We start from the raw sequence: 27,345 nt of genomic DNA, 5'->3' as shown, positions 1-27,345 counted from the left end.
AATGTTCATTCACTTTTCCTCTTCTATAGGTATTACTTTGGTTTTTGCCCCTGAGAGCTGGCTTGTGTGCCCACACCACTAGCTAGACCATGCAATACTTAGCAAGCTACTGTGGTACATGATTATTGTGTGGCCACTGGGAACTCAAGGGTGAGCTATTTTGATATTTGCTTCTTTCCCTACTCATCAAAGCTCTGGAACTTGTTACCCTTTCATGTCCTCCACAATATCTTTGACCTAGCACATTTTCAAAAGACAGGTTTTTTTACTTTCTCAAAAATTTGTAATTTTTCCTTTTCTTTTCTCATTTCATAATTCTCTGTATTTCAATTAATGGCCTGGCCTTGATGTAGAATTTTGTCCATGACTGAAGCCTTCAACATAAAACAAAAAACCTGGAGAGAATGAGTGAGGAAAGGTTGACAAAGGGATGTATGTGTCAGAGGTAGAGGGAACGAGAAGCTTGATACCAAATTCGAGGTGGAAGGATGGAGTGAAAAAGATTTTGAGCAATCAGGGCTTGAACATGCAGGAGGTTGAAAGACATACACAGAATAGAGTGAATCAGAACAACATGGTATACTGGGGTCGACATGATGTCAATGGACTGAACCAGGGCATGTGAAACATCTGGATTAAACCAATGAAAGGTCTGTAGGGCCTTGCCACGGATAGGGGGCTGTGGTTTTGGTGCATTACACATGACAGCTAGAGACTGAGTCAGAGTCAGTTATGTAGCCTTTTTTCATCTGTTTTCTGGTGCTACCTCACTGATGCAGGGGGAAGCAGTGTTGTATCCTGTGGGGTATAGTGGTGCTAGGAATGGATGAAGGCGAGTAAGTATGAATATGCACATGTGGATATATGGATATGTATGTGTACTTGTATGTATATGTGCATGTATATACATATATTTTTTTCATACATATTTGCCATTTCCCACATTCGCAAGGTAGCATCACGAACAGAGAACTGAGCCATAGAGGAAAAATCATCACTTGACCCCCTTCTCTGTTCCTTCTTTTGGAAAAGTAAACACTTGAGGGGAGGATTTCCAGCCCCCTGCTACCACCCCTTTTAGTCACCTTCTACGACATGCAGGGAATACGTGGGAAGTATTCTTTCTCCCCTATCCATGTCCCTATCCCCAGGGATATAAAGGCAGCAAGTATGAATTATGTACATGTGTATATATGTTTATGTCTGTGTATGCATATATATGTATACGTTGAAATGTATAGGTACGTATATGTGCGTGTGTGGATGTGTATGTATATACATGTGTATGTGGGTGGATTGGGCCGCAGACCTACATTCAATGAGAACCAATCACTTTCCTCTCTTTCTACACGTACACATGCCTTACATCGTCGATAAAAACTTTTCACTGCTTCTAACAACTTGCCTCCCACACCATATATTCTTAGTACCTTCCACAGAGCATCTCTATCAACTCTATCATATGCCTTCTCCAGATCCATAAATGCTACATACAAATCCATTTGCTTTTCTCAGTATTTCTCACATACATTCTTCAAAGCAAACACCTGATCCACACATCCTCTACCACTTCTGAAACCACACTGCTCTTCCCCAATCTGATGCTCTGTACATGCCTTCACCCTCTCAATCAATACCCTCCCATATAATTTACCAGGAATACTCAACAGACTTATACCTCTGTAATTTGAGCACTCACTCTTATCCCCTTTGCCTTTGTACAATGGCACTATGCAAGCATTACGCCAATCCTCAGGCACCTCACCATGAATCATACATACATTAAATAGCCTTACCAACCAGTCAACAATACAGTCACCCCCTTTTTTAAAAAGTTCCACTGCAATACCATCCAAACCCGCTGCCTCGCCGGCTTTCATCTTCCGCAAAGCTTTTACTACCTCTTCTCTGTTTACCAAATCATTTTCCCTAACCGTCTCACTTTGCACACCACCTTGACCAAAACACCCTATATCTGCCACTCTATCATCAAACACATTCAACACACCTTCAAAATACTCACTCCATCTCCTTCCCACATCACCACTACTTGTTATCACCTCCCCATTAGCCCCCTTCACTGAAGTTCCCATTTGCTCCCTTGTCTTATGCACTTTATTTACCTCCTTCCAGAACATCTTTTTATTCTCCCTAAAATTTAATGATACTCTCTCACCCCAACTCTCATTTGCCCTCTTTTTCACCTCTTGCACCTTTCTCTTGACCTCCTGCCTCTTTCTTTTATACATCTCCCACTCATTTGCATTTTTTCCCTGCAAAAATCGTCCAAATGCCTCTCTCTTCTCTTTCACTAATAATCTTACTTCTTCATCCCACCACTCACTACCCTTTCTAATCAACCCACCACCCATGCTTCTCATGCCCCAAGCATCTTTTGCGCAAGCCATCACTGCTTCCCTAAATACATCCCATTACTCCCCCACTCCCCTTACCTCCTTTGTTCTCACCTTTTTCCATTCTGTACTCAGTCTCTCCTGATACTTCCTCACACAAGTCTCCTTCCCAAGCTCACTTACTCTCACCACCCTCTTTACCCCAACATTCTCTCTTCTTTTCTGAAAACCCATACAAATCTTCACCTTCGCCTCCACAAGATAATGATCAGACATCCCTCCAGTTGCACCTCTCAGCACATTAACATCCAAAAGTCTCTCTTTCGTGCGCCTGTCAGTTAACACGTAATCCAATAACGCTCTCTGGCCATCTCTCATCCTTACATATGTATACTTATGTATATCTTGCTTTTTAATCCAGGTATTCCCAATCACCAGTCCTTTTTCAGCACAAATCTACAAGCTCTTCACCATTTCCATTTACAACACTGAACACCCCATGTATACCAATTATTCCCTCAACTGCCACATTACTCAGCTTTGCATTCAAATCACTCTTCACTATAACCCGGTCTTGTGCATCAAGACCACTAACACACTCATTCAGCTGCTCCCAAAACACTTGCCTCTCATGATCTTTCTTCTCATGCCCAGGTGCATATGCACCAATAATTACCCATCTCTCTCCATCAACTTTCAGTTTTACCCATATTAATCTAGAATTCACTTTCTTACATTCTATCACATACTCCCACAACTCCTGTTTCAGGAGTAGTGCTACTCCTTCCCTTGCTCTTGTCCTTTCACTAACCGCTGACTTTACTCCCAAGACATTCCCAAACCACTCTTCCCCTTTAGCCTTGAGCTTCGTTTCACTCAGAGCCAAAACATCCAGGTTCCTTTCCTCAAACATACTATCTATCTCTCCTTTTTTCTCATCTTGGTTACATCCACACACATTTAGACACCCCAATCTGAGCCTTCGAGGAGGATGAGCACTCCCTGCGTGACTCCTTCTTCTGTTTCCCATTTTAGAAAGTTAGAATACAAGGAGGGGAGGATTTCTGGCCCCCCGCTCCCGTCCCCTCTAGTCGCCTTCTACAACACGTGAGGAATGCGTGTTTAGTTTAGTTTTTTTGGTCACAAATTTTGCTTCATCAGATAAAGTATGAATTTATGTCTTATGTTCATCTTTATTTTATAACTTAAATACATAAGATGTTTCAGGTACACATTGTACATATAATTGTCATATTGCTTAAAAATGGTACCACACAATATACTTTGACCTAAAACAGGAATGGTTTACTTCTTGAAGTGTTATAAATGAGAGCAGTAAGGTATATAATATTTTAATTTGAGGACCATGTTCCCTCAAACTTCATGCACAGCAGTGTGTTTGATGGGAGTCAAGCTTGGTGGGTCATTTGGTGGGTGGTTTGCTTCAGGTCTCTACACCTGGGGGAGTCACTTTTGGGAGAGAGTGGGGTCATCTGTGGTGTGGTTGAAAACAGTCGTAGGGCCATGGGTTTTCCAGTACTTTGATGATTACATATTCTTATGTTCTTTTATGTCTTCTTGTATCTGTAGTCTTGTGTGGTTATGGCAGTTTTTCATTGTTATGTTATTCACCAAGGTGCTGGTGAGTGAGATTTGTATTATGTTGCTGTTGCATATATAGTTTCAGGCCTCACTTTTGAAGATGGAGTGTGAAGCATCATATTGATGTAGCTTAAGTTGTTCTGAAGTTTAAAACCTTCAACTGTAAACTACATTGGTAGACTGCAGTAAGGTAGTGCGCTCTGTGAAGTTGTCTCTCATAAAGTTCCTGTAGTAAATGATGATAGTGAGTAAATGTTCTTGGATGTTGCAGGTAATATACCTATCTGTTCTCCTCATTACGATATGCTCATTTATATGATAGGCAGATACATCTTATTTTTGTAAGAAATTCGATGGATAGTTAAAGTTGTTGGATGTGATTAACTAGTCGAGTTTGGAAGCACACACTTGTCTCTTCATCAATTGTTTTATTAGAAAAAACAATATTATCTAAAATTTGCTTGACTTTGTTGATTTCTTGATGGAAGAGGTCTTAAAATGAACCGAACCTAATCCAACCTAACCTAATCACAAACCTTTATGTTTTTAAAAGAGATGGATGATGTAGACCGTGAACAGTTCCTAGAGTTATTTAGGGATAGAGCTATTAGAGGATGCTACCTCGCTAACGTGGGAAATGGCGAATATGTATGACAAAAAAAAAAAAAAAGAAATTGAAAAAGAAACTTGTTAAAAAGGATGTAAAATGATACTTTTATAGTATAAGAGTGGAGAATGAATGGAACAAAATGACTGAGGACATGGTTAATGTAAATAGCATACATAAATTTAAGGAGTAGCATGATAGTAGAGAATATTCAAGAGATGGGGCTCCACAACTGTCAAACTCTCTCCCGGTAGAAAACTCTCCCTGTACAGTAAGTACAAATAGGTAATTAAACAATTACATGAATTTAAGCAAGAAACTTGCAATAAAAGATGTAATGAAGGATATTAATAGTATGAGTGGTGGATGAACGGAATAAAATAATTTAGGGCATGGTTAATGAAGGTATCATATGTGGATTTAACAAGTTGTGTGATAGTAGAGAATGTTTAACATGAGTGTAAAATTCCCTACATATATAATACAAATAGGTAATTATGGTTAGATGCATTTTCACTTTGTGTTATGTTAAATATGCTGTATGTTAGAAAGAAAAAACAGCAACAACAAAGAAAAAGTCTTCCTTTTTCAGAGGGAAACATAAAAACATGATTAACTTTTGGGGTCAGAGATTAAGGTCATAAGGTCATGTGTAATGATGTGGTACTAAATGCTTGTGTACACAATGTTGTTTAATTGGCTGAATGGATGTGGGTTAAACTTATATAATAGATATACAAAGTTCTCCATCTCAATTTATTGAGTTTATGGGTCAAAAGTCAGTGTCACAAGGTCATGTGTACTGAAATTATAGTAAATGCCTGTGTATACAATATATGAAGAATGTGTAGTGACTGAAGGTCACCTTAATGATGTCACCATTGACTGGGTGACAGCCTGTGGCCTCACCTGACCTAATAATTCTTGGAAGAATGTGTTTGATGCCCCATCCTACACATCTGCACCTGCATCAATAACTCCTGACATCTACATTTATGTGGGTGGTAGCAGATCAAAAGCAGCCTCTGTAATTACAGATGACCTGACCCTTTCCATAAGAAGTGCCACTGTTATGCACTTAACCTCAAGTCCACTAGCTTGGAAGAGATCAGAAAGCTTGCAACATTCTGCTTCAATCTTTCTAATTCCCTTTGGGAATAGTTACCCCTCACAGACCTGACCTCACCACCTCGTAAATACCCAGGTATCACCACAGCAATCCAGTCTGGAAGTTGACTCACCACTAGACAGCAGTGTACCACTCCAGTACCTGAAACCTTGGCAATGTGACTCCAGACTCAGGCTTCCCTTAGGGCATCTCCATCAATAGGAGTCCCAACATGACTCCAGACATTTCATCTTTCTGGCAGGATTCATTGTGGTGCCTCATCTCCAATGTCCAGTTTCGGCAGGAATCGCATGGGACATTGCCTCTGCCCATTACAAACAGCAGCTGTAACAAGGGACCTACGGCAGTGCACATGACACTCCTGCATCCATAGTGCCACTTCAGGACCCTCCTGCGACCCGAAGCACTATTCGGCAGTTACACACTCCAGGAGCCTCTGGCTTCCCTATCACTGATTGGCAGCTGCTGTACACTCCAGGAGCTGCGATATGGGCCTCACCCACCTCCTACAGGGGCACAACATCGACTTGGCAGTCATGCATTTCTCCCATGTGGTGCTGCTTCATCTGATGCCTATCATCACCAGCATCACAGGCCTGTCTCTTATTACTCTACCAACCTTACAACACCTCTTTCCTCACTATAATCATGCACCTCTAGTTGCTCATTGCCCTCTGTTACCTCACCTTGTATATCACCTTGTTTAACATGTTTCCATGGCCCTTTCTCAATTATACCACTCTTGCACAAAATGGGATAATGGATGGGGACCAAACTAGAGGCATGTATTTATGATAGGAAGTTGTACATGTGAGGCCACAAGGTGACATTTATAAAGGTGGTTTAAAATATTAGATAGGGGGCATGTTTGACAGACATGTTTTTTCATGTTGTGTTATGATTTGGCCAAGGTTTGATTTGCCAGCAGTAGGACCACTTTCTGAAGTATTTTGAAAATACAAATCTTAAAATGGAGTATAAAAATTTGTAGACGTGATTTTTGTAGTTTTCATGTTTTTGGAAATAATTTATTTCTATTAAGTTATGAAGATTAGTCATGAGTATGCTCCTCATAAGTAATGTTTTTCCCCAGGTACATTTTTAAGCAGTTTAGCCAAAATGGCATCCATGGTAGTCAGACGTGAAATACTTGTTAGAGGACACCCAACAGAAGTCTTAAGTCTTGGACAATCTTTAGATGAAAATCCAAAGAGCATTATATTGATCATTCCAGGTGTGTAAATTAATTGAAAATTCTCTGTTATATTTTAAGATGTTAAGAGTTTAAAGCACAGAAATTGTTGGAAATTTCAGAAAATTTTTATCATATGTATGTAATGACATGTTTTGTACGTCCATCTTATGATTTTGCCAGGTAACCCAGGTGTGGCTTCTTACTATGTAAGTTTCATGCAGGCCATCTACTCTCATCTGTCAAACAAACATGCTGTGTGGACCATTTCCCATGCAGGACATTGCTGCACTTCAGATATCTCATTTTGGCCAGGTGATGACAACTACAGTAAACCTTTGTCTTGCCTTTCAATAAATTGCAAGTGAATAACTTGCTTTGGCTTCTTTTCTTACATATTTAAGGGAATTGGTATAACTTTAGATAGCTAGAAATTACGAACTTATGAATATATTATATCTAAGCTATGAGTTTCAATGTTACCATAGGTCTCCTCCATTGCTGAATAAGAAAGTTAGCCAAGGACATTAGAAGAACCCCATAGACTTCAGTTGTAAAAGCTATTTCATGAAAAATTTCATTATCAAATACGATGACCCAGTATGATTCGCATTTGAATTGTCGTAGTTGGTGACACAGTGGGGAGAAATAATTTTACCCCCTTATTCCCTGCATTTCATAACAGGTGATTAAAGGAGTTGGAGCTGGGAGCCCAGAAATCTCCCTCTCCTTATATTTCAATTTGTAAATATCAGAACAGGAACAGCCAAATAAGGCATTGTCATCCCTCTTGAAGGATCAGGCTGGTATGTCTTAATATGTGTGGATGTAACTAGTATGAGAAGAAGACAGTGAAAGGCAGTATGTTTAGGGATGGGTGCCTGAATCTTTTAGCTCTTAATGAAACAAAGCTTTTGGGAAAGGGGTAAAAATGGTGTGGGAATATATTAGGGTTAAAGTCTGGGTTTAGTGTGAGGGCAAGATCAAAGGAGTGAGTGGCAATTCTGCTGAAGGAGTTGTGGAAATACATGAAAGAATGTAAGGAAGTGAGCCAAGGCTGTTGTGGTTCAAAATGAATTTGGATGATGAGAGGTGGGTTATTGTTAGTGCTTTTGCAGCTGGTGGCAAGAGGGAGAGGAAACGAGACAAGTGTTTTGGGAGGAGTTGAGTGAATGTGTCAGCAATTTTGATGCAAGAGATTCAGTAATAGTGATGAGTGATTTGAATGCAAGAATGTTAGGCATGGCAGTTAAGGGTATAATAGGAGGGCATGGGGTACATGTTGTGAATGATGTCAGTGAACAGCTTTTGGAGATGTGTACTAAAAAGGACTGGTGATTTGGAATACTTTGTTTATAAAAGGATATACATAAAAAGTATATATAGGTGATAAAGGTAAACAGTTAGCAGGCTTTCTTGGATGATATCTTGTTTGATAGTCACATTAAAGAGACTTCGATGTAAATATACTGAGAGGGGCAGCTGGTGGGATGTCTGAACACTTCTAGGTGGAGCTGAGGGTGATATTTTGTACTGGCTATAGGAAAAGAGAAAATGATGTGGGTGGGAAGAGGGTGGTGAAGCGAGTGAGTTTAAAAAAGAGGATTGTGTCTGGTGGTAGTAGGAGAGACTGGGTCAAGAATGGCAGACAAGAGTAAATGAAACCACAGGAGTGGGCAAGCACGAGAGATATTTAGAAAAGCAGTGGTAACATGCATGGAAGAAGTGTGTTGCATACAGAAAATGGTCTGAGATGGCCCAGTATAGCTAGGTTTATGAAAATTGGTGGACTATTAGCCACATGCACTGCCTGTAAGAGTGCTCTCTTTTTCATGTATACATTTTTTGGGATAGTTTACCTTGTAAACTATGTTGGTATGCTATGTTAAGTAAAAATTTCTCTTCACTAAAATCCATGATAATCTCTGCAAGTCTTTTAGTGGTTGAGACTTGAAAGGTTTAATAATTCTTGAACTTTTAAGCCTTGTGCTCCAGCATGGCAGTAGAGAGAAGGCATAAATATTGATATTTTAAATCTTAAAGCATACCAGGAAGTTAGGTATAGAATTAACAAGTTGAAAATAAAACCTGCAACCATATCAGAAAAATATTAGACAAAGATATATTAGAGTCGTGTAGGAAGCAGCAGGAAGTCAGGAGGAAGGGGCGATGGGTGAAAATAAGGGCAAATGAGAGTTGGGTTGAGAGAGAATCAGCAGTCTTCTGGAGAATGATAAAATGCTTTGGGAGTTGAATAATGTGAAGAGAACATGAGAATAAATGGGAGTAGATGGGGAAGTGGTAACAGGAAGGAAAGAGGTGGAAAGGAGATGAAGGGAATATTTTGAGGGAATGTTATGTTACATGATAGGGTGGCAGATTTAGGGTGTTTGAGTCATGGAGATATGAGAAAGAAGAATATCAAGGAAAAGTGATTTAGTGAAAAGAGAAGATGGTGACAGCTTTGTGTAAGATGGAATAGGGATGGAATCTAGAGTGGATGGGATTATAGTTGAACTTCTCAAGAAAGGAAGTGACAGTATTGTTGTTTGTTTAATTACGATTTCTGTTGTACTTATGGTACAAGTTGAAATGCCTTAGGATTGACAGAATGTCTGTAGAGTGCAAGGGGGTGGAAATAGAATGTTTGAACTACAGAGGTGTAAGTTTGTAGAATATACCTAGAAAGTTGTATGAGAGGGTGGTGACATCCACAGAGCATCAGACTGAGGATGAATAGTGTGGCTTTAGGGGCAATAGATGATATGTGGAGTATTTTGGTGCTTTGAAGAATTTGTGTGTATGTAGCATTCATATTATGATAGTGTTTATATGGGGTTATTGTGGAAAATGTTACAAATGTATTGTGTGGAGGGAAAGTTACTTGAAGTAGTGAGGAGTTTATCAGGAGAGTAAGGCATGTGTGTGAGTAAGAAGAGAAGAGGGTGAGTGGTTCCAGGTGAAAGTGAGTCAGCAGCATGGGTATGTGATCTCAACATGGCTGTTTAACCTATCTATGGATGAGGTGGTAAGGGAGATCAGTGTGGTAGTCTTGGAAAGAGAGGTGGGTCTGCTCTCTGTTTGGGGTACAGGGGCCTGAGAGGTAAGTCAGTTGCTGTATGCTGATATAACTTTGTTGGCAAATTCAAGTCAGAAATGTCAAAAGTTGGTTTCTGAGTTTGGGGGAGTGTGTTAAAGGAGAAAGTTAGAGTTAATATGAATAAAAGTTAAGGTTATTAGAGAGAGAGAGAGAGAGAGAGAGAGAGAGAGAGAGAGAGAGAGAGAGAGAGGAGAGGAGAGAGAGAGAGAATTTTAGATTCTTGTGAGTGGACGCAGCACTGAATGGAACCATGGGAGCTGAAGTAATGCATAAGGTGGGTGAAGGAACATAGGTCATGGCTCATTTAGGAATGTGTGGAAAGAAAGGTCACCATCTGTAAGGGCAAAGATAGGTTGTATGAAAGCAAGGCTTGGGCTATAGATGAAAAAGTACAAAAGAGGATGAATATGCTTGATATGAAATGTTTGAGGACAGTATGTGGTGTGAGGATTGATCATGTAAGAAATGATAGGGTAAGAGAGAGGTATTGTGGCAAGAAGTGTATGTGTGAGAGAGCTGAAGAGGGCATGCTGAAATGGTCTTGACATATGAAGGGGATGAGTGAGGAAAGGTTATTAAGAGTGTTTAAATGTTGGAATTTCCCTATAAAAAGGAGAAGGGGAAATGGAAGAGGTGGAAGGATGGAGTAAAAGATGCTTGAGTGTTTCGGACCTTAACATGCAGGAGGGTGAGTGATGTGCATGGGACAGAGTGAATTAGAGCAATGTAGTATACAGGATGTGACTTGCTGTTAATAGCTGTTCTTTGTTCCAAGTGCTACCTTGTTAAGTGAGAAACAGTGAACAAATGAAAAATAAGGCAAAGTCCTCCGTGTTTCCAGAACCTACAAATTGTTGACAGTGACCTGCCTTAACCCTTTATAGGCTAGGAATCAGCAGGTTCATTTTGATGAAAACATGCATAATCTTATCAGACAAAATAAGTGTAGGAAAGATACTTGTTTTTCTGCCTTTTAAGTTTAATGCAATAATGGTTTTGTGTAAACAATTGACATCCCTCTGCGTGAAGTAGAGCTGGACTTTTGTGGACCAAAAGGTATGGATTTTCCATTGATGAACAGTGCCAGTTTGAACTGGTCAAGCTGAGATGGCCCGGTATTGTTAGGTTTGGGCAAACTGGTGGACCTTAAGCCACATACATTCCCTGTAGAAGCACTCATTTTTTCATGTACACATTTTTCAGGATATTTTACCTGGTCAACTGTGTTAGTATGATATATTTTATAACAAACAATATCTTTGCTAAAATCAGTAATTGTCTCAGTTTGCATGTCTTTGGTGATTGAGACTAGAAAGGTTTAGTAGTTCTAGAACTTTTAAGCCTTGTCCTATGCATGGCAATAGAGGAAAGGCATAGAGAGTAATATTTTAAATCTGAGAGCATATCAGAAAGTCAGGTATTGAATTAACAAGTTGAAAATAAAACCTGTAATCACATAAAGAATATTAGACAAAAATATACGAGTCCTGCAGTAGAGATGAAAAGTTGTTTAATGCAATACAAGCTGCTAGAAGCAGTGAAATGCTTTTACCAAAGATGTAAGGCATGTGTATGAGTAGGAAGAGAGGAAAGTGATTGGTTCCCCGTGAATGTCGGTTAGCGTCAGGGGTATGTGATGTTTCCATGGTTGTTTAATTTATTTATTGATGGGGTGGTTAGGGAAGTGAATGCATGAGTTTTGGAGAGAGGGGGGCAAGTATGAAATCTGTTGTGGATGAGAGGGCTTAGGAAGTGAGTAAGTTGTTGTTCACTGATGATACAGTGCTGGTGGCTGATTCGGATGAGAAACTGCAGACATTGGTGACTAAGTTTCGTAAATTGTGTGAAAGGTGAAAGTTGAGAGTAAATGTGAATAAGAGCAAGGTTAGTAGGTTCAGTAGGGTTGAGGGGCAAGTTAATTGGGAGGTAAGTTTGAATGGAGAAAAACTGGAGGAAGTGAAGTGTTTTAGATATCTGGGAGTGGACTTGGCAGCGGATGGAATCATGGACACGGAAGTGAGTCACTGGGTGGGGGAGGTGACAAAGGTTCTGGGAGCTTTGAAGAATGTGTGGAAGGTGAGAACGATATCTCAGAGAGCAAAAATGGGTATGTTTGAAGGAATAGTGGTTCCAACAGTGTTATATGTTTGTGAGGCATGGGCTATAGACAGGGTTGTGCAGAGGAGTGTGAATGTGTTGGAAATGAAATCTATGGTGTGAGGTGGTTTGATTAAGTAATGAAAGGGTAAGAGGGATGTGTGGTAATAAAAAGAGTGTGGTTGAGAGCAGAAGAGGGTGTGTTGAAATGGTTTGGACACATGGAGAGAATGAGTGAAGAAAGATTGGCAAAGAGGATATATGTTTGAGAAGCAGAGGGAACAAGGAGAAGTGGGACACCAAATTGGAGGTAGAAGGATGGAGTGAAAAGGATTTTAAACAATCGGGGCATGAACATACAGGAGGGTGAAAGGCATGCAAGGAATAGAGTGAATTGGAACAAAGTGGCATACCAGGGTCGACGTACTGTCAGTGGATTGAAAAAGGGCATGTGAGGCATCTGGGGTAAACCATGGAAAGGTCTGTGGGGCCTGGATGTGGAAAGGGAGCTGTGGTTTTAATGCATTACACATGACAGCTAGAGACTGAGTGTGAACGAAAGTGGCTTTTGTTGTCTTTTCCTAGTGCTACCTTGCATGCGCGCAGGGAGAGGGCGGTGCTATTTCATATGTGGGAGGGTGGCGACAGGAATGGATGAAGGCAGCAAGTATGAATATGTACATGTGTATATATGTATATGTCTGTGTATGTATATGTATGTATACGTTGAAATGTATGGGTATGTATATTTGCGTGTGTGGGCGTTTATGTATATACATGTGTGTGTAGGTGGGTTGGGCCTTTCTTTCATCTGTTTCCTTGTGCTACCTCACTAATGCCGGAGAAAGCAACTAGGTATAGTGAAAAAAGTATATATATATGTATATTTGCGTGTGTGGACGTATGTATATACATGTGTATGGGGGTGGGTTGGGCCATTTCTTTCGTCTGTTTCCTTGCGCTACCTTGCAAACGCGGGAGACAGCGACAAAGAAAAAAAAAATATATATATATATATATATATATATATATATATATATATATATATATATATATATATATATATATTTTTTTTTTTTTTCTTTGTCACTGTCTCCCGCGTTTGCAAGGTAGCGCAAGGAAACAGACGAAAGAAATGGCCCAACCCACCCCCATACACATGTATATACATACGTCCACACACGCAAATATACATACCTACACAGCTTTCCATGGTTTACCCCAGACGCTTCACATGCCCTGATTCAATCCACTGACAGCACGTCAACCCCGGTATACCACATCGATCCAATTCACTCTATTCCTTGCCCTCCTTTCACCCTCCTGCATGTTCAGGCCCCGATCACACAAAATCTTTTTCACTCCATCTTTCCACCTCCAATTTGGTCTCCCACTTTTCCTCGTTCCCTCCACCTCCGACACATATATCCTCTTGGTCAATCTTTCCTCACTCATTCTCTCCATGTGCCCGAACCATTTCAAAACACCCTCTTCTGCTCTCTCAACCACACACTTTTTATTTCCACACATCTCTCTTACCCTTATGTTACTTACTCGATCAAACCACCTCACACCACACATTGTCCTCAAACATCTCATTTCCAGCACATCCATCCTCCTGCGCACAACTCTATCCATAGCCCACGCCTCGCAACCATACAACATTGTTGGAACCACTATTCCTTCAAACATGCCCATTTTTGCTTTCCCAGATAATGTTCTCGACTTCCACACATTCTTCAAGGCTACCAGGATTTTCGCCCCCTCCCCCACCCTATGATCCACTTCCGCTTCCATGGTTCCATCCGCTGTCAAATCCACTCCCAGATATCTAAAACACTTTACTTCCTCCAGTTTTTCTCCATTCAAACTTACCTCCCAATCGACGTGACCCTCAACCCTATTGTACCTAATAACCTTGCTCTTATTCACATTAACTCTTAACTTTCTTCTTTCACACACTTTACCAAACTCAGTCACAAGCTTCTGCAGTTTCTCACATGAATCAGCCACCAGCGCTGTATCATCAGCGAACAACAACTGACTCACTTCCCAAGCTCTCTCATCCCCAACAGACTTCATACTTGCCCCTCTTTCAAAAACTCTTGCATTCACCTCCCTAACAACCCCATCCATAAACAAATTAAACACCATGTAGACATCACACACCCCTGCCGCAAACCTACATTCACTGAGAACCAATCACTTTCCTCTCTTCCTACACGTACATATGCCTTACACATGCGTAAGACAAGGGAGCAAATGGGAACTTCAGTGAAGGGCGCAAATGGGGAGGTGATAAGAAGTAGTGGTGATGTGAGAAGGAGATGGAGTGAGTATTTTGAAGGTTTGTTGAATGTGTTTGATGATAGAGTGGCAGATATAGGGTGTTTTGGTCGAGGTGGTGTGCAAAGTGAGAGGGTTAGGGAAAATGATTTGGTAAACAGAGAAGAGGTAGTAAAAGCTTTGCGGAAGATGAAAGCCGGTAAGGCAGCAGGTTTGGATGGTATTGCAGTGGAATTTATTAAAAAAGGGGGTGACTGTATTATTGACTGGTTGGTAAGGTTATTTAATGTATGTATCACTCATGGTGAGGTGCCTGAGGATTGGCGGAATGCGTGCATAGTGCCATTGTACAAAGGCAAAGGGGATAAGAGTGAGTGCTCAAATTACAGAGGTGTAAGTTTGTTGAGTATTCCTGGTAAATTATATGGGAGGGTATTGATTGAGAGGGTGAAGGCATGTACAGAGCATCAGATTGGGGAAGAGCAGTGTGGTTTCAGAAGTGGTAGAGGATGTGTGGATCAGGTGTTTGCTTTGAAGAATGTATGTGAGAAATACTTAGAAAAGCAAATGGATTTGTATGTAGCATTTATGGATCTGGAGAAGGCATATGATAAGAGTTGATAGAGATGCTCTGTGGAAGGTATTAAGAATATATGGTGTGGGAGGCAGGTTGTTAGAAGCAGTGAAAAGTTTTTTTTTATATATATATATTTATTTTTTTTATTTATTTTTTTTTTTTTGCTTTGTCGCTGTCTCCCGCGTTTGCTTGGTAGCGCAAGGAAACAGACGAAAGAAATGGCCCAACCCACCCCCATACACATGTATATACATACGTCCACACACGCAAATATACATACCTACACAGCTTTCCATGGTTTACGCCAGACGCTTCACATGCCCTGATTCAATCCACTGACAGCACGTCAACCCCGGTATACCACATCGATCCAATTCACTCTATTCCTTGCCCTCCTTTCACCCTCCTGCATGTTCAGGCCCCGATCACACAAAATCTTTTTCACTCCATCTTTCCACCTCCAATTTGGTCTCCCACTTCTCCTCGTTCCCTCCACCTCCGACACATATATCCTCTTGGTCAATCTTTCCTCACTCATTCTCTCCATGTGCCCAAACCATTTCAAAACACCCTCTTCTGCTCTCTCAACCATGCTCTTTTTATTTCCACACATCTCTCTTACCCTTACGTTACTTACTCGATCAAACCACCTCACACCACACATTGTCCTCAAACATCTCATTTCCAGCACATCCATCCTCCTGCGCACAACTCTATCCATAGCCCACGCCTCGCAACCATATAAAATTGTTGGGACCACTATTCCTTCAAACATACCCATTTTTGCTTTGCGAGATAATGTCGCTCATTGACCATCTCTCCTACTCATATACTTATACTTGTGTATCTCTCTCTTTTTAAACCTAGTATTCCCAATCACCAGTCTTTTTCCACACACAAATCCACTAGCTCTTCACCATTTCCATTCACAACACTGAATACCCCTTGTGCACTAATTATACCCTCAACTGCCACATTACTCACCTTCACATTCAGATCACCCATCACTTAATATCCTGGTCTTGTGCACCAGAACTGCTGACACATTCACTCAGCTGCTCCCAAAACACTTGCCTCTCAAGATCTCCTCATAACCAGGTGCATAAGCACCAATAATCACCCATCTCTCACCATCCACTTTCATTTTTACCCACATCAGTCAAGAATTTACTTCTTTACACTCTATCACACACTCCCACAACTCCTACTTCAGGAGTAGTGCTACTTCTTCCATAGCTTTTGTCTTCTCACAAACCCCTGACTTTACTTCCAAGATGTTTCCAGACCATTGTTCCCCTTAACCCTTGAGTTTCGTTTCATTCAGAGCCAGAACAACATGAGACGTACCAACGCATATTTCTAAGAAGAAGGAAGAGTTTTGGTTTTTGAGCAGAAATGGAACAAACCAGCTAGCATAAGTGCAAGTTCGGAGGCACACTCTTTCAGTACGTGGGGATGGATGGCATCAGGTCCATAAGCCTTGCTTGTGCCCGAGAAAAAAACTTTTTGGTTTGGACAGTTTGAAAAGAGATTAAGAGGGGCATAGGATTAGTATGATAAGCATCGGGGGTGAAGGAATATTAAAGTTGTCCAAGGTAGAATTACAGGAGAAAGGAAAACCAAAGAGAGTTGCTTTTTTAACAGTAGACAGCTATAGTACCATCGGAACAGAAAAGTGAAGGAAAGGTAAAGCAACAGTTGTTAGCAATACCCTTAGCTGAAGACCAGAAAGACCTATCATAGTATGAAGAGCAGTTATTGCACTTCCTTTGAATAAAGGAATGCTTTGCCTCACAGATAAAATACTCACATTGATTACAAACAGTGATACGACCAATATGCCTGATCCTTTGCCGAAATGACCTCAGAACAGGAATGGTTGAACCATTGATTGGAAGAAGTGGTTGTCTTGGAGGAATAGAGGATATGTGCTGTCATTCCCACAGCATTAATGATAATTTTTTTCATACTTTGCTGTTTCCCACATTAGCAATGTTTCACCAGGAACATAATAAGAAAGATGCATTCATTTGCAGCCATTCCTTAGCTGTCATTTGCAGTGCATCGAAGCTTCAGCTTCCCATCTACAGCCAGGCCCTACAACCCTTTCCGTGGTTTCACACAGCCTCTTCATGTGCCCTTGTTCAGTCCACTGACATTACATCGATCTCTGTATACCACATCACACCAGCTTACTCTATCCCATGCATGTTCAGGCTCCAATCACTCATAGAATTTTTCTCTCCATTCTTTCATCTCCAATTTGGTCTCCCCTTTCTCCTTCCCCTTCAACTTTTGACATGTGTCCTCTTTGTTAACCTCTCCTCACTCATTATCTCCATATGCTCAACCCATTTCTTCACATCCTTTTCAGCTGCACTTTTTACCTCACCTCTCTTGATCAAACCACCTCACACCACTTATTGACAGACATTTGATTTCCAATGCATCCATCTATCTCTATACATCCTCATCTATAGATCATGCCTTATTTCCATACAGCTTTGTTGGGACTACTTTCAAACATGCCCATTTTGCCCTCCCACATAATGACTTCTTTCCACACATTCCTCAGTGCTTCCTGAACCTTTGCCACCTCACCCATCCAGAGACTCAATTCATCTTTCGTGGTTCCATTTTCTGTCATGTCCACTTCCTGGTATCTAAAACTGTTCTTCCAAATATTCTCCAGTGAAAATCACACATCAGCTAACCTCTCCCTCTATCATGCTAAACCTAATAACCTTGCTTTTATTCACATTTACCCTCAACTTCCTTTCACACCTCTCCCTCACTCAGTCACCAACTTCTGAGTTTCTCACTTGAATCTGCCACCAGTGCTGTGTCATCAGCTAACAACAACTTGCCCCTTCACCCAGTACAGACTTTACTCTTGCCTCTCTCTTCAAGACTCTCGCATTTAACATCCTCACCACTCCATCCATAAATGAGTTAAACAGTATGGTGACATTACACACTTCTGCTGCACCTTCACCTGAAATCACTTACTCCCCACTATTCCTGCTTGTATGCATGCCTTACATCCTTGTTAAAACTATTCATTGCTTTTAGCAGCTTTCCATCCACACCATTTATATTCAGAAGACCTTCCAAAAGATGTCTATGTAAACTTGGTCATATGCTTTCTGCAGATCCATATTTGCCTCATACAGATAATTTTGTCACTGTGATTATTTTCTTTCACACATTCTTCAATGCACATACCTGATCCATACATCCTCTACCAACTCTGAAAACACTTTGTTTTTCCCTTGTGTAAAGCTTTGTGCATGCTACCATAGTTTCTGTCACCATTCTCTCATACATCTTATATGTCTGAGGCCATTTTTTTTATCATATTTTATCTTTTATTATTGATTAAACAAAGTTTGAAGATTTTTGTGCTCTAATTTTAAATAGATGTATGAGTTTCAAAATTATAAAAAATTTTTGCCTTCCATAATTAAGTTGTTCCCAGTTTATGAGCAAAGTAAAGATAAATTTCTGGTAAATATGCTCTTGTACAGAATTGTGTGTACTGGTTGACAGATATGAAGAATGTAAGTGGGGTCCCTAAACTGATATTTTTTTTTTTCATTCTCTTGCTTTCCTTGCCTTAGTGAGGTAGTGTCAGGCACAAGAGCAGAACAACCATATTTGCACATACAGTAAACATTCTTTAGCAGCCATGTATAATATACTGAAACCAGTGCCTGTCATCTACTTTCAAACCCCACAGACTATTTATGGTTTAAATTGACAGCATTATATACCCTGGATCAGCCCATTGCCAACACATGTGTACAGCACTTTGATCAAATTCATTCTATCCCATGCATACCTCTCACCTTCCTGAATGTTCTGCATGCATTTTATTTCCAATACATCCAACAATTTCCATTCCTTTGCTCTTAAAACCAAAGACTCGTATCCACACAGTATTGTCAGATTATTGTTCCTTCAAGCACACCCAACTTTGCCCAAACAGACACTGACCTCTCCTTCTACGCTTCTCTTAATTCATTCAGTACCTTAGCCCTCTCTCGCTCTGACTTCTTTCATCACATTGTTTCCATCTGCTTCTCTGTTCACTCCCAGCCACCTAAAACATTCCACTTCTTCCAGGGCCTCCTGACTCAAACTCACTCTCAAATTATTCTCTCATACTTTATTGCATTCATGTTTAACCATTTATCTTCCTACTTTATAACCAATCTCCCAAACTGCCACCAGCTTTTGAAATTCATTTCTAGAGTTTGCCACCAGAGCAGTCATCTGTAAACAGTGACTGACTTACCCTCCATGCTCCCCACAGTATAACATAAATCTGATCCTCACTTTAAGACTCTTGCATTCATGATCTATACAATAACAGTTTAAACAGCCATTATATCATCACACATCTGTGATCACCTTCACCAAGAACTATGTACCTTCCTTTCTTCCTATTTGCACACATGCCTTGCCATCTTGGTGAAAGCTCCTCCCTGCATTTAATTACTTTCCATTTACCCTATATATTTGTCATACTTCCACAAGGCTTCTCGATCAACTCTTATCATATGCTTTCTCCTAATCCATGAATGCCGCATATACTTCACTCTTTTCAAGTATTTCAGGCGTAAAGTCTTCAAAGGAAATAACTAGTTCACACATCCTCTACCTCTCTTAAAGCCATATTACTTCTTCTCAGTCATGTGTTCTATGCATGCTACCACTCTCAAAGTCACCACTTTCCCATATATTTTACTGGGCATACCCAACAGACAACATTCACTTTTGTTACCTTCCTTTAAGTAAGTGCATCATACCAGTCCTCGGGCATCTCTAGTTGTCAGGACTCTCTAACTCCATGTGCCACATCACATCTTACACTCTGTTGTCTAACTCTTTCAACAATCCAACAGAAACACTTGCTTCATCTCTTTTTCAACTCTCCCTTCCTGTTACTGCTTCCAGTGCTGCATCCTGGTGTTACCAGACTCCTCCTGCTCCAGGTTACACTTTTGAGTGAAAAAGTCACCTTTAATGGGGCTGTATTACTGACAGTAAAGTCTTTATTATAAAATTTCTCTCCTCATAAGTCTACATTTCCCTGTTACTGGAAGTATTATGGCCTTGGGCTACAGGAGCCTTTCAAAGCAGGTCCTGGGTGACATCATGACTTTTACAGAAATTAACCATGGGGTAATTATGAATAAATGAATGTGTGCTGCTCCCCTTAGTGTTGCACCCATTTGTTTTCTTGTCCTCACACTATTCACCTTTCAAAAGGATTTTCATATTTTCTGACAATTGGAATTCTCTCATCCCACTCATTTTTCCTCCTTTTCAGCTCCCTTACCTTTCTCTTTACCTCATGCCACTTTCTCATGTACATTGCCCAGTTGCCCTGCAAATACTGCCCATACCCTTCTTTTCTTTTATTAGGAATTGAGCTTCCTTGTCCAACCACTCACTATGTTTTCTCACATGCCTGCATCCCACCTTTTGCATGTCACACACTTCACCCACCCATATGAGCATTACTTCTCAAAATACTTTCCAGTCTTCTTCCACTTCAGTTATATCATTTTCTCTCACCCTATGCCATTCTTCACTTACTCACTCATGATATCTACACAAGTGCTTCTTTTTCAAGCTCTATCACTTTCATAACTTCTATTACATACTTCATTTCCTCATTCCCAAAAATCACTTCAAACTTTCACACTTTCCTTCATCAAGCGATGATCATCTCCCACCTGTTGCCCCTATTGGCTTATTCATATCCAAGAAGCTGTTCTTTGCACACCTATCACTTAGCACATAATCCAGTAATATCTCTTAACCTCCAGCTCCACTCACCTACATATACTTTTGTATGTATCTCTTTTTAAAACAGTACTCCCAATTAGCAATCTCATTTAATACAAACTCAACAAGCTCTTTCCCATATTCATTTACACCCTGTTCTTCATCCCCCCACTGCCCCCTTCAAGTGCCACACCACTCACCCTTGCATTCAGATCCCTGAGCACCAAAACTGTCAAAACACCCACTCATCTAAAAACACTTATCTTCATTTCTTCTACTAATAGGGGCATAAGCACTAACATTTGCCTATTTCTCAGACTGTTTTCTTTCTGTCCTACATCCATCTTGCTCTGAATTCCTTATACCCTTTAACACTGTCTGAGAGCACCTCCATTAGAAGTGCTACATCTTTTTTGTTCTCATCTGCACTCTAACACCAGACTTCATATTCCAGACTTTCTAAAACCATTTTGCCCCCTTGTGTTCAACTTAGTTTCACATGGAATCAAAACATCCAGACTATCATCAGACATTATATCCATCACTCCCCCCTTGTCAATTCTTGGTACCATGCATATCAAGATGCTCCAGCCTGAGCCTGCAAAAAGAAATCCTTGCTAAGCTTCTTCCTTCTGTTCCATTTCTCTCTTTTTTTTCTTTTTTTTTGAGAAGTGATAGTACAGGAGGGGAAGGCTTTCAACCTCCCCAACTCCAGTCCAAGATGGTAACTTCTTATGACATGTTGAGATACATGGGATGTATTTGTAGTCCCATATCCCTAGGGTAAGGAGATTGCTAAAATGTTTTCCTAGGAAATGGGAAGATGATTGGTGCACTAAAAAATTAACTGCAGTGTTCCACATTATCAAAGATATAACCATTTTAGGAGATAAGTGTTTGAATGGAAACAAGATAGAAGTATAGTGAAGGCCAAGGTAGTTAGAAGGATATAACAAGCCTGATGACAAGATTCTGAATGTTTAAATGCCTCTCAGATTGCTGAGTTGTTGGATGTGAAAGGCTTCATAAGTACAATATGTGGCAGATCAAGTGTTTTCACAGTCTATTCAAGTTGAAAAGAATTTTTTTAATATTTCTTCTCCAACAGATGACAGTCATGTCTACAATCTCAAGGACCAAATAAATCACAAAATATCATTTATCCAAGATTATGTTCCCAGGGAAGCAAGGATTACTCTCATTGGACATTCTATTGGTTGTCACATCATCCTTAAAATCCTCAAAAGTTTTAAACCTCATTCTGAAGTAACAATTGCTAAGAATTATCTGCTATTTCCCACAATAGAAAGAATGCGCATTACTCCTAATGGTGAACGTTTGTGGCCAGTCCTAAGTTACTTCCGTTGGTTAGTAATATTGCTTACTGCTTGTGTGTTTATCTTACCTGAGAGGGTAAAAGAGAAAATCCTAAGATGGTACTTTAGGGCAAGTCATGTACCTGACTGTTTTTTCCAGGCTACCATTGAACTATTTCATCCCAAAGTGATGCAAAATGTTTTGTGGATGGCTTTCAATGAACTTGTACAAGTTTGTGAAGCAGACATAGAAACAATAAGTAAATTCAAAAGTGAAATAGTGTTTTATTACGGGGCCACAGACGGTTGGTGTCCCCGAGTGTACCGAGATGAACTAATGTTGAAAGTAGAAGGATTGCATGCTATTTTATGTAAGAATGGTTATCAGCATGCTTTTGTTATGGAGCATTCAGAACCTATGGGTGAAATATTATTTGAGTGGATCAGTTCATGATGATACTTTTTCTCAGAATTGTTAATTTACACCCACTCCTCGCTTTGTGTGGGGATAATGTTCTGCAAAAACTTCACACAAAGAGAAAACACATATAGGAAACCAGTAAATATACAGAGAAAAACTGAAGGTTTGGTTCACTTTCTACCCCATTCGCCTGCGTAGTAGTAAATTTTGACCACATATTAAGATGTTTCCTTACAGAATAGTGTAATTGTATATAGTTTTCCTGCATAAAGTGAGGGATGGGTATATTTGAGAGTACACAATTTGAACTTAAGTACCATTGTTAATCTTTTTGACAGTTGTCCTTTTGGGTTTATCGGATGATGTATATGATATAAATCGCTGTGAATAAAGTCTTTTTCACTGAAATGTTATCATTGGAGTACAGTCTCATCAAACTTTTGACAGATGATGTATATGATTTTAATCGCTGTGAATGAAGGCCTTTTCATTGAAATTTTATCATTGGTGTACAGTCTCTTCAAACTTTTCATTCCAAAGGAGTCCATCCTTTCCATGCTACTGATCGTAGAACAGCCTTGAAGCTGCAGGAACCACTTGAGAAGAGAGTGGCAATGCTGTTTCCTGTGGGGTGGGGTGGCACCGGAAATGGATGAAGGTAAGCAAGTATGAATATGTGCATGTGTATATATGTATGTGTATGTCTTCATACATATGTATATGTACGTGTATGTGCACGTATGTATATATGTGCATATGAGTGGATGGGTCTTTCTTTGTCTGTTTCCTGGCGCTACCCCGCTGACATGGGAAACGGTGATTAAATTTTTTTTTTTTTTTTTATACCTCGTCGCTGTCTCCCGCGGTTGCGAGGTAGCGCAAGGAAACAGACGAAAGAAATGGCCCAACCCACCCCCATACACATGTACATACACACGTCCACACACGCAAATATACATACCTACACAGCTTTCCATGGTTTACCCCGGACGCTTCACATGCCTTGATTCAATCCACCGACAGCACGTCAACCCCTGTATACCACATCGCTCCAATTCACTCTATTCCTTGCCCTCCTTTCACCCTCCTGCATGTTCAGGCCCCGATCACACAAAATCCTTTTCACTCCATCTTTCCACCTCCAATTTGGTCTCCCTCTTCTCCTCGTTCCCTCCACCTCCGACACATATATCCTCTTGGTCAATCTTTCCTCACTCATTCTCTCCATGTGCCCAAACCATTTCAAAACACCCTCTTCTGCTCTCTCAACCACGCTCTTTTTATTTCCACACATCTCTCTTACCCTTACGTTACTTACTCGATCAAACCACCTCACACCACACATTGTCCTCAAACATCTCATTTCCAGCACATCCATCCTCCTGCGCACAACTCTATCCATAGCCCACGCCTCGCAACCATACAACATTGTTGGAACCACTATTCCTTCAAACATACCCATTTTTGCTTTCCGAGATAATGTTCTCGACTTCCACACATTTTTCAAGGCTCCCAAAATTTTCGCCCCCTCCCCCACCCTATGATCCACTTCCGCTTCCATGGTTCCATCCGCTGACAGATCCACTCCCAGATATCTAAAACACTTCACTTCCTCCAGTTTTTCTCCATTCAAACTCACCTCCCAATTGACTTGACCCTCAACCCTACTGTACCTAATAACCTTGCTCTTATTCACATTTACTCTTAACTTTCTTCTTCCACACACTTTACCAAACTCCGTCACCAGCTTCTGCAGTTTCTCCCATGAATCCGCCACCAGCGCTGTATCATCAGCGAACAACAACTGACTCACTTCCCAAGCTCTCTCATCCCCAACAGACTTCATACTTGCCCCTCTTTCCAAGACTCTTGCATTTACCTCCCTAACAACCCCATCCATAAACAAATTAAACAACCATGGAGACATCACACACCCCTGCCGCAAACCTACATTCACTGAGAACCAATCACTTTCCTCTCTTCCTACACGTACACATGCCTTACATCCTCGATAAAAACTTTTCACTGCTTCTAACAACTTGCCTCCCACACCATATATTCTTAATACCTTCCACAGAGCATCTCTATCAACTCTATCATATGCCTTCTCCAGATCCATAAATGCTACATACAAATCCATTTGCTTTTCTAAGTATTTCTCACATACATTCTTCAAAGCAAACACCTGATCCACACATCCTCTACCACTTCTGAAACCACACTGCTCTTCCCCAATCTGATGCTCTGTACATGCCTTCACCCTCTCAATCAATACCCTCCCATATAATTTACCAGGAATACTCAACAAACTTATACCTCTGTAATTTGAGCACTCACTCTTATCCCCTTTGCCTTTGTACAATGGCACTATGCACGCATTCCGCCAATCCTCAGGCACCTCACCATGAGTCATACATACATTAAATAACCTTACCAACCAGTCAACAATACAGTCACCCCCTTTTTTAATAAATTCCACTGCAATACCATCCAAACCTGCTGCCTTGCCGGCTTTCATCTTCCGCAAAGCTTTTACTACCTCTTCTCTGTTTACCAAATCATTTTCCCTAACCCTCTCACTTTGCACACCACCTCGACCCAAACACCCTATATCTGCCACTCTGTCATCAGACACATTTAACAAACCTTCAAAATACTCATTCCATCTCCTTCTCACATCACCACTACTTGTTATCACCTCCCCATTTACGCTCTTCACTGAAGTTCCCATTTGCTCCCTTGTCTTACGCACCCTATTTACCTCCTTCCAGAACATCTTTTTATTCTCCCTAAAATTTACTGATAGTCTCTCACCCCAACTCTCATTTGCCCTTTTTTTCACCTCTTGCACCTTTCTCTTGACCTCCTGTCTCTTTCTTTTATACTTCTCCCACTCAATTGCATTTTTTCCCTGCAAAAATCGTCCAAATGCCTCTCTCTTCTCTTTCACTAATACTCTTACTTCTTCGTCCCACCACTCTCTACCCTTTCTAAACAGCCCACCTCCCATTCTTCTCATGCCACAAGCATCTTTTGCGCAATCCATCACTGATTCCCTAAATACATCCCATTCCTCCCCCACTCCCCTTACTTCCATTGTTCTCACCTTTTTCCATTCTGTACACAGTCTCTCCTGATACTTCCTCACACAGGTCTCCTTCCCAAGCTCACTTACTCTCACCACCTTCTTCACCCCAACATTCACTCTTCTTTTCTGAAAACCCATACTAATCTTCACCTTAGCCTCCACAAGATAATGATCAGACATCCCTCCAGTTGCACCTCTCAGCACATTGACATCCAATGTGATTAAATATAATGAATAAATAAATAGAAATATATTAATCATAATGATAAGGTAAGGATTTTCAATGTATGTATGGATCATGATAAGGTAACTGAGTATTGGTGGAATGCATGTATAGTGCCATTGTATAAAGGCAAGGGGGATAAAGGTGAGTTCTCATACTTCAGAGGTATCAGTTTGTTGAGGATACGTCGTTAGTTATATGGGAGGGTTGTGATTGACAGGGCGATGAAATGCACTGAGCATCAGCCTAGGAAGGAACAGTATGGTTTTAGGAGTGGTAAAGGATGTGTGCATCAGATGGTTGCTTTAAAGAATGTGTGTGAGAAATAGTTAGAAAAGCAAATGGATTTGTTTGTGGCATATATGGATCTGGAGGAAGCATATGATAGGGTTGATAGAGATGCCTTGTGGAAGGTCTTAAGAATATATGGTATGGGAGGAAAGCTGCTAGAAGCAGTGAGAAGTTTTTATTTAAGTTGTAAGGCATGTGTGTATGTTGGTGTGAGTACAGTCTGGGTATTGAAGGATGACTGCAACACTGTAGACAAATAGGTTCTTATTTCCGGGAAGGCACAGTACAGTACATAGAAACTTAGCATAACATTATAGTGCATGAGGACAACAGCTGATCAAAACTGAAATCTTGTGGGTAATAAGACATGCCACAAGTCGCTGGCTAACTAAATTGATGTATGACGAATGGGACATACAACAATCATTTCCATATACCACTGACTAGCTGACATGATTACATAAAATATGAGGTAAAGTAATTATAGTGTTACACACATATGTGGTTTCATAATTACAATTTCTTGCCTCCCCCCCACCTTACGCTCATAGCAAGGTCTTGAGTGGACTTCTTGTTCTTAATTCGCTGTAAGCATTGAGACATTGGTTCACTGAGGAGGATAGGGGACTCATGCACGGTAAGGGGGCCATCTGTGAGACACTTCAGCGGATGGAGGAAATGGTGGTTCCTCCACCAAACACTACTACTAGGTAACCGTACATGTTAGTCCCATGACCTGCCAACACCCATGACGGTACCCACTTTGTCCCAACAGAGAGAGGTTGTATCCTGGATGCAAACTTGCTCGCCAACACTCAACTTGAGAAGGGGACAGGCGTGCTCATTGTAGCAGGCTGCGGCATCCTGAGCATGCTCTGCAGCTTGGCAGTCACATATTTCGGTCTTGACCTGCCACTCCTCTTAGAAGGACTGAGGGTGAGGAGGGATACAAGAGCAAAGGAGGCGTTCATATAAGACCTGGGCTGGGGAGTGTTTGGTGTGATTTGAGGTGTTACAAAGCTCTAGCAGTCCCCATTCGAAATCCTTGCCGTCAGTGTTGCCAAAAAGAGCCACTTTCAGGATGAGGTGCTTCACAGACATAACAGCAGTTGCAATGTGGCCATTAGACTGCAGGTAATGTGGCGATGACATCGTCGGACTACCCAACAGCCAAGGAATGCTGCAAAATCCCGACTCATGAACTGAGGCCCTTTGGCGGTCCTGAGACATGGAAACACCCACATCATGGGAGTAAAGTCGGAAGTT

The 27,345-nt window shown here is 40.8% G+C and overlaps 1 protein-coding gene across 5 annotated transcripts in view; it reads left to right on the top strand.

The window, feature by feature from the left end:
• Positions 1–22,885, top strand: part of sturkopf (lipid droplet associated hydrolase sturkopf) — a 35,087-nt gene extending 12,202 nt beyond the window's left edge. For 3 of the 5 annotated variants that reach the window (XM_071668266.1, XM_071668262.1, XM_071668263.1), the window contains exons 2-4: positions 6,786–6,926; positions 7,068–7,199; positions 21,849–22,885. In XM_071668266.1, the coding sequence (XP_071524367.1) occupies positions 6,812–6,926; positions 7,068–7,199; positions 21,849–22,510 (909 nt within the window). In that variant the 5' untranslated portion in view covers positions 6,786–6,811 and the 3' untranslated portion in view covers positions 22,511–22,885. Of the gene's footprint in view, positions 1–29; positions 151–6,785; positions 6,927–7,067; positions 7,200–21,848 lie in introns of all 5 variants that reach the window. The other 2 variants (XM_071668264.1, XM_071668265.1) reach the window with 1 other exon arrangement.
• Positions 22,886–27,345: the final 4,460 nt, after the last annotated feature.

The sequence above is a fragment of the Panulirus ornatus genome, chromosome 12 (genome assembly GCF_036320965.1).
Source record: "Panulirus ornatus isolate Po-2019 chromosome 12, ASM3632096v1, whole genome shotgun sequence".
Taxonomy (NCBI): Eukaryota; Metazoa; Arthropoda; class Malacostraca; order Decapoda; family Palinuridae; genus Panulirus; species Panulirus ornatus.
This window is presented reverse-complemented; position numbering and strand designations above follow the sequence as displayed.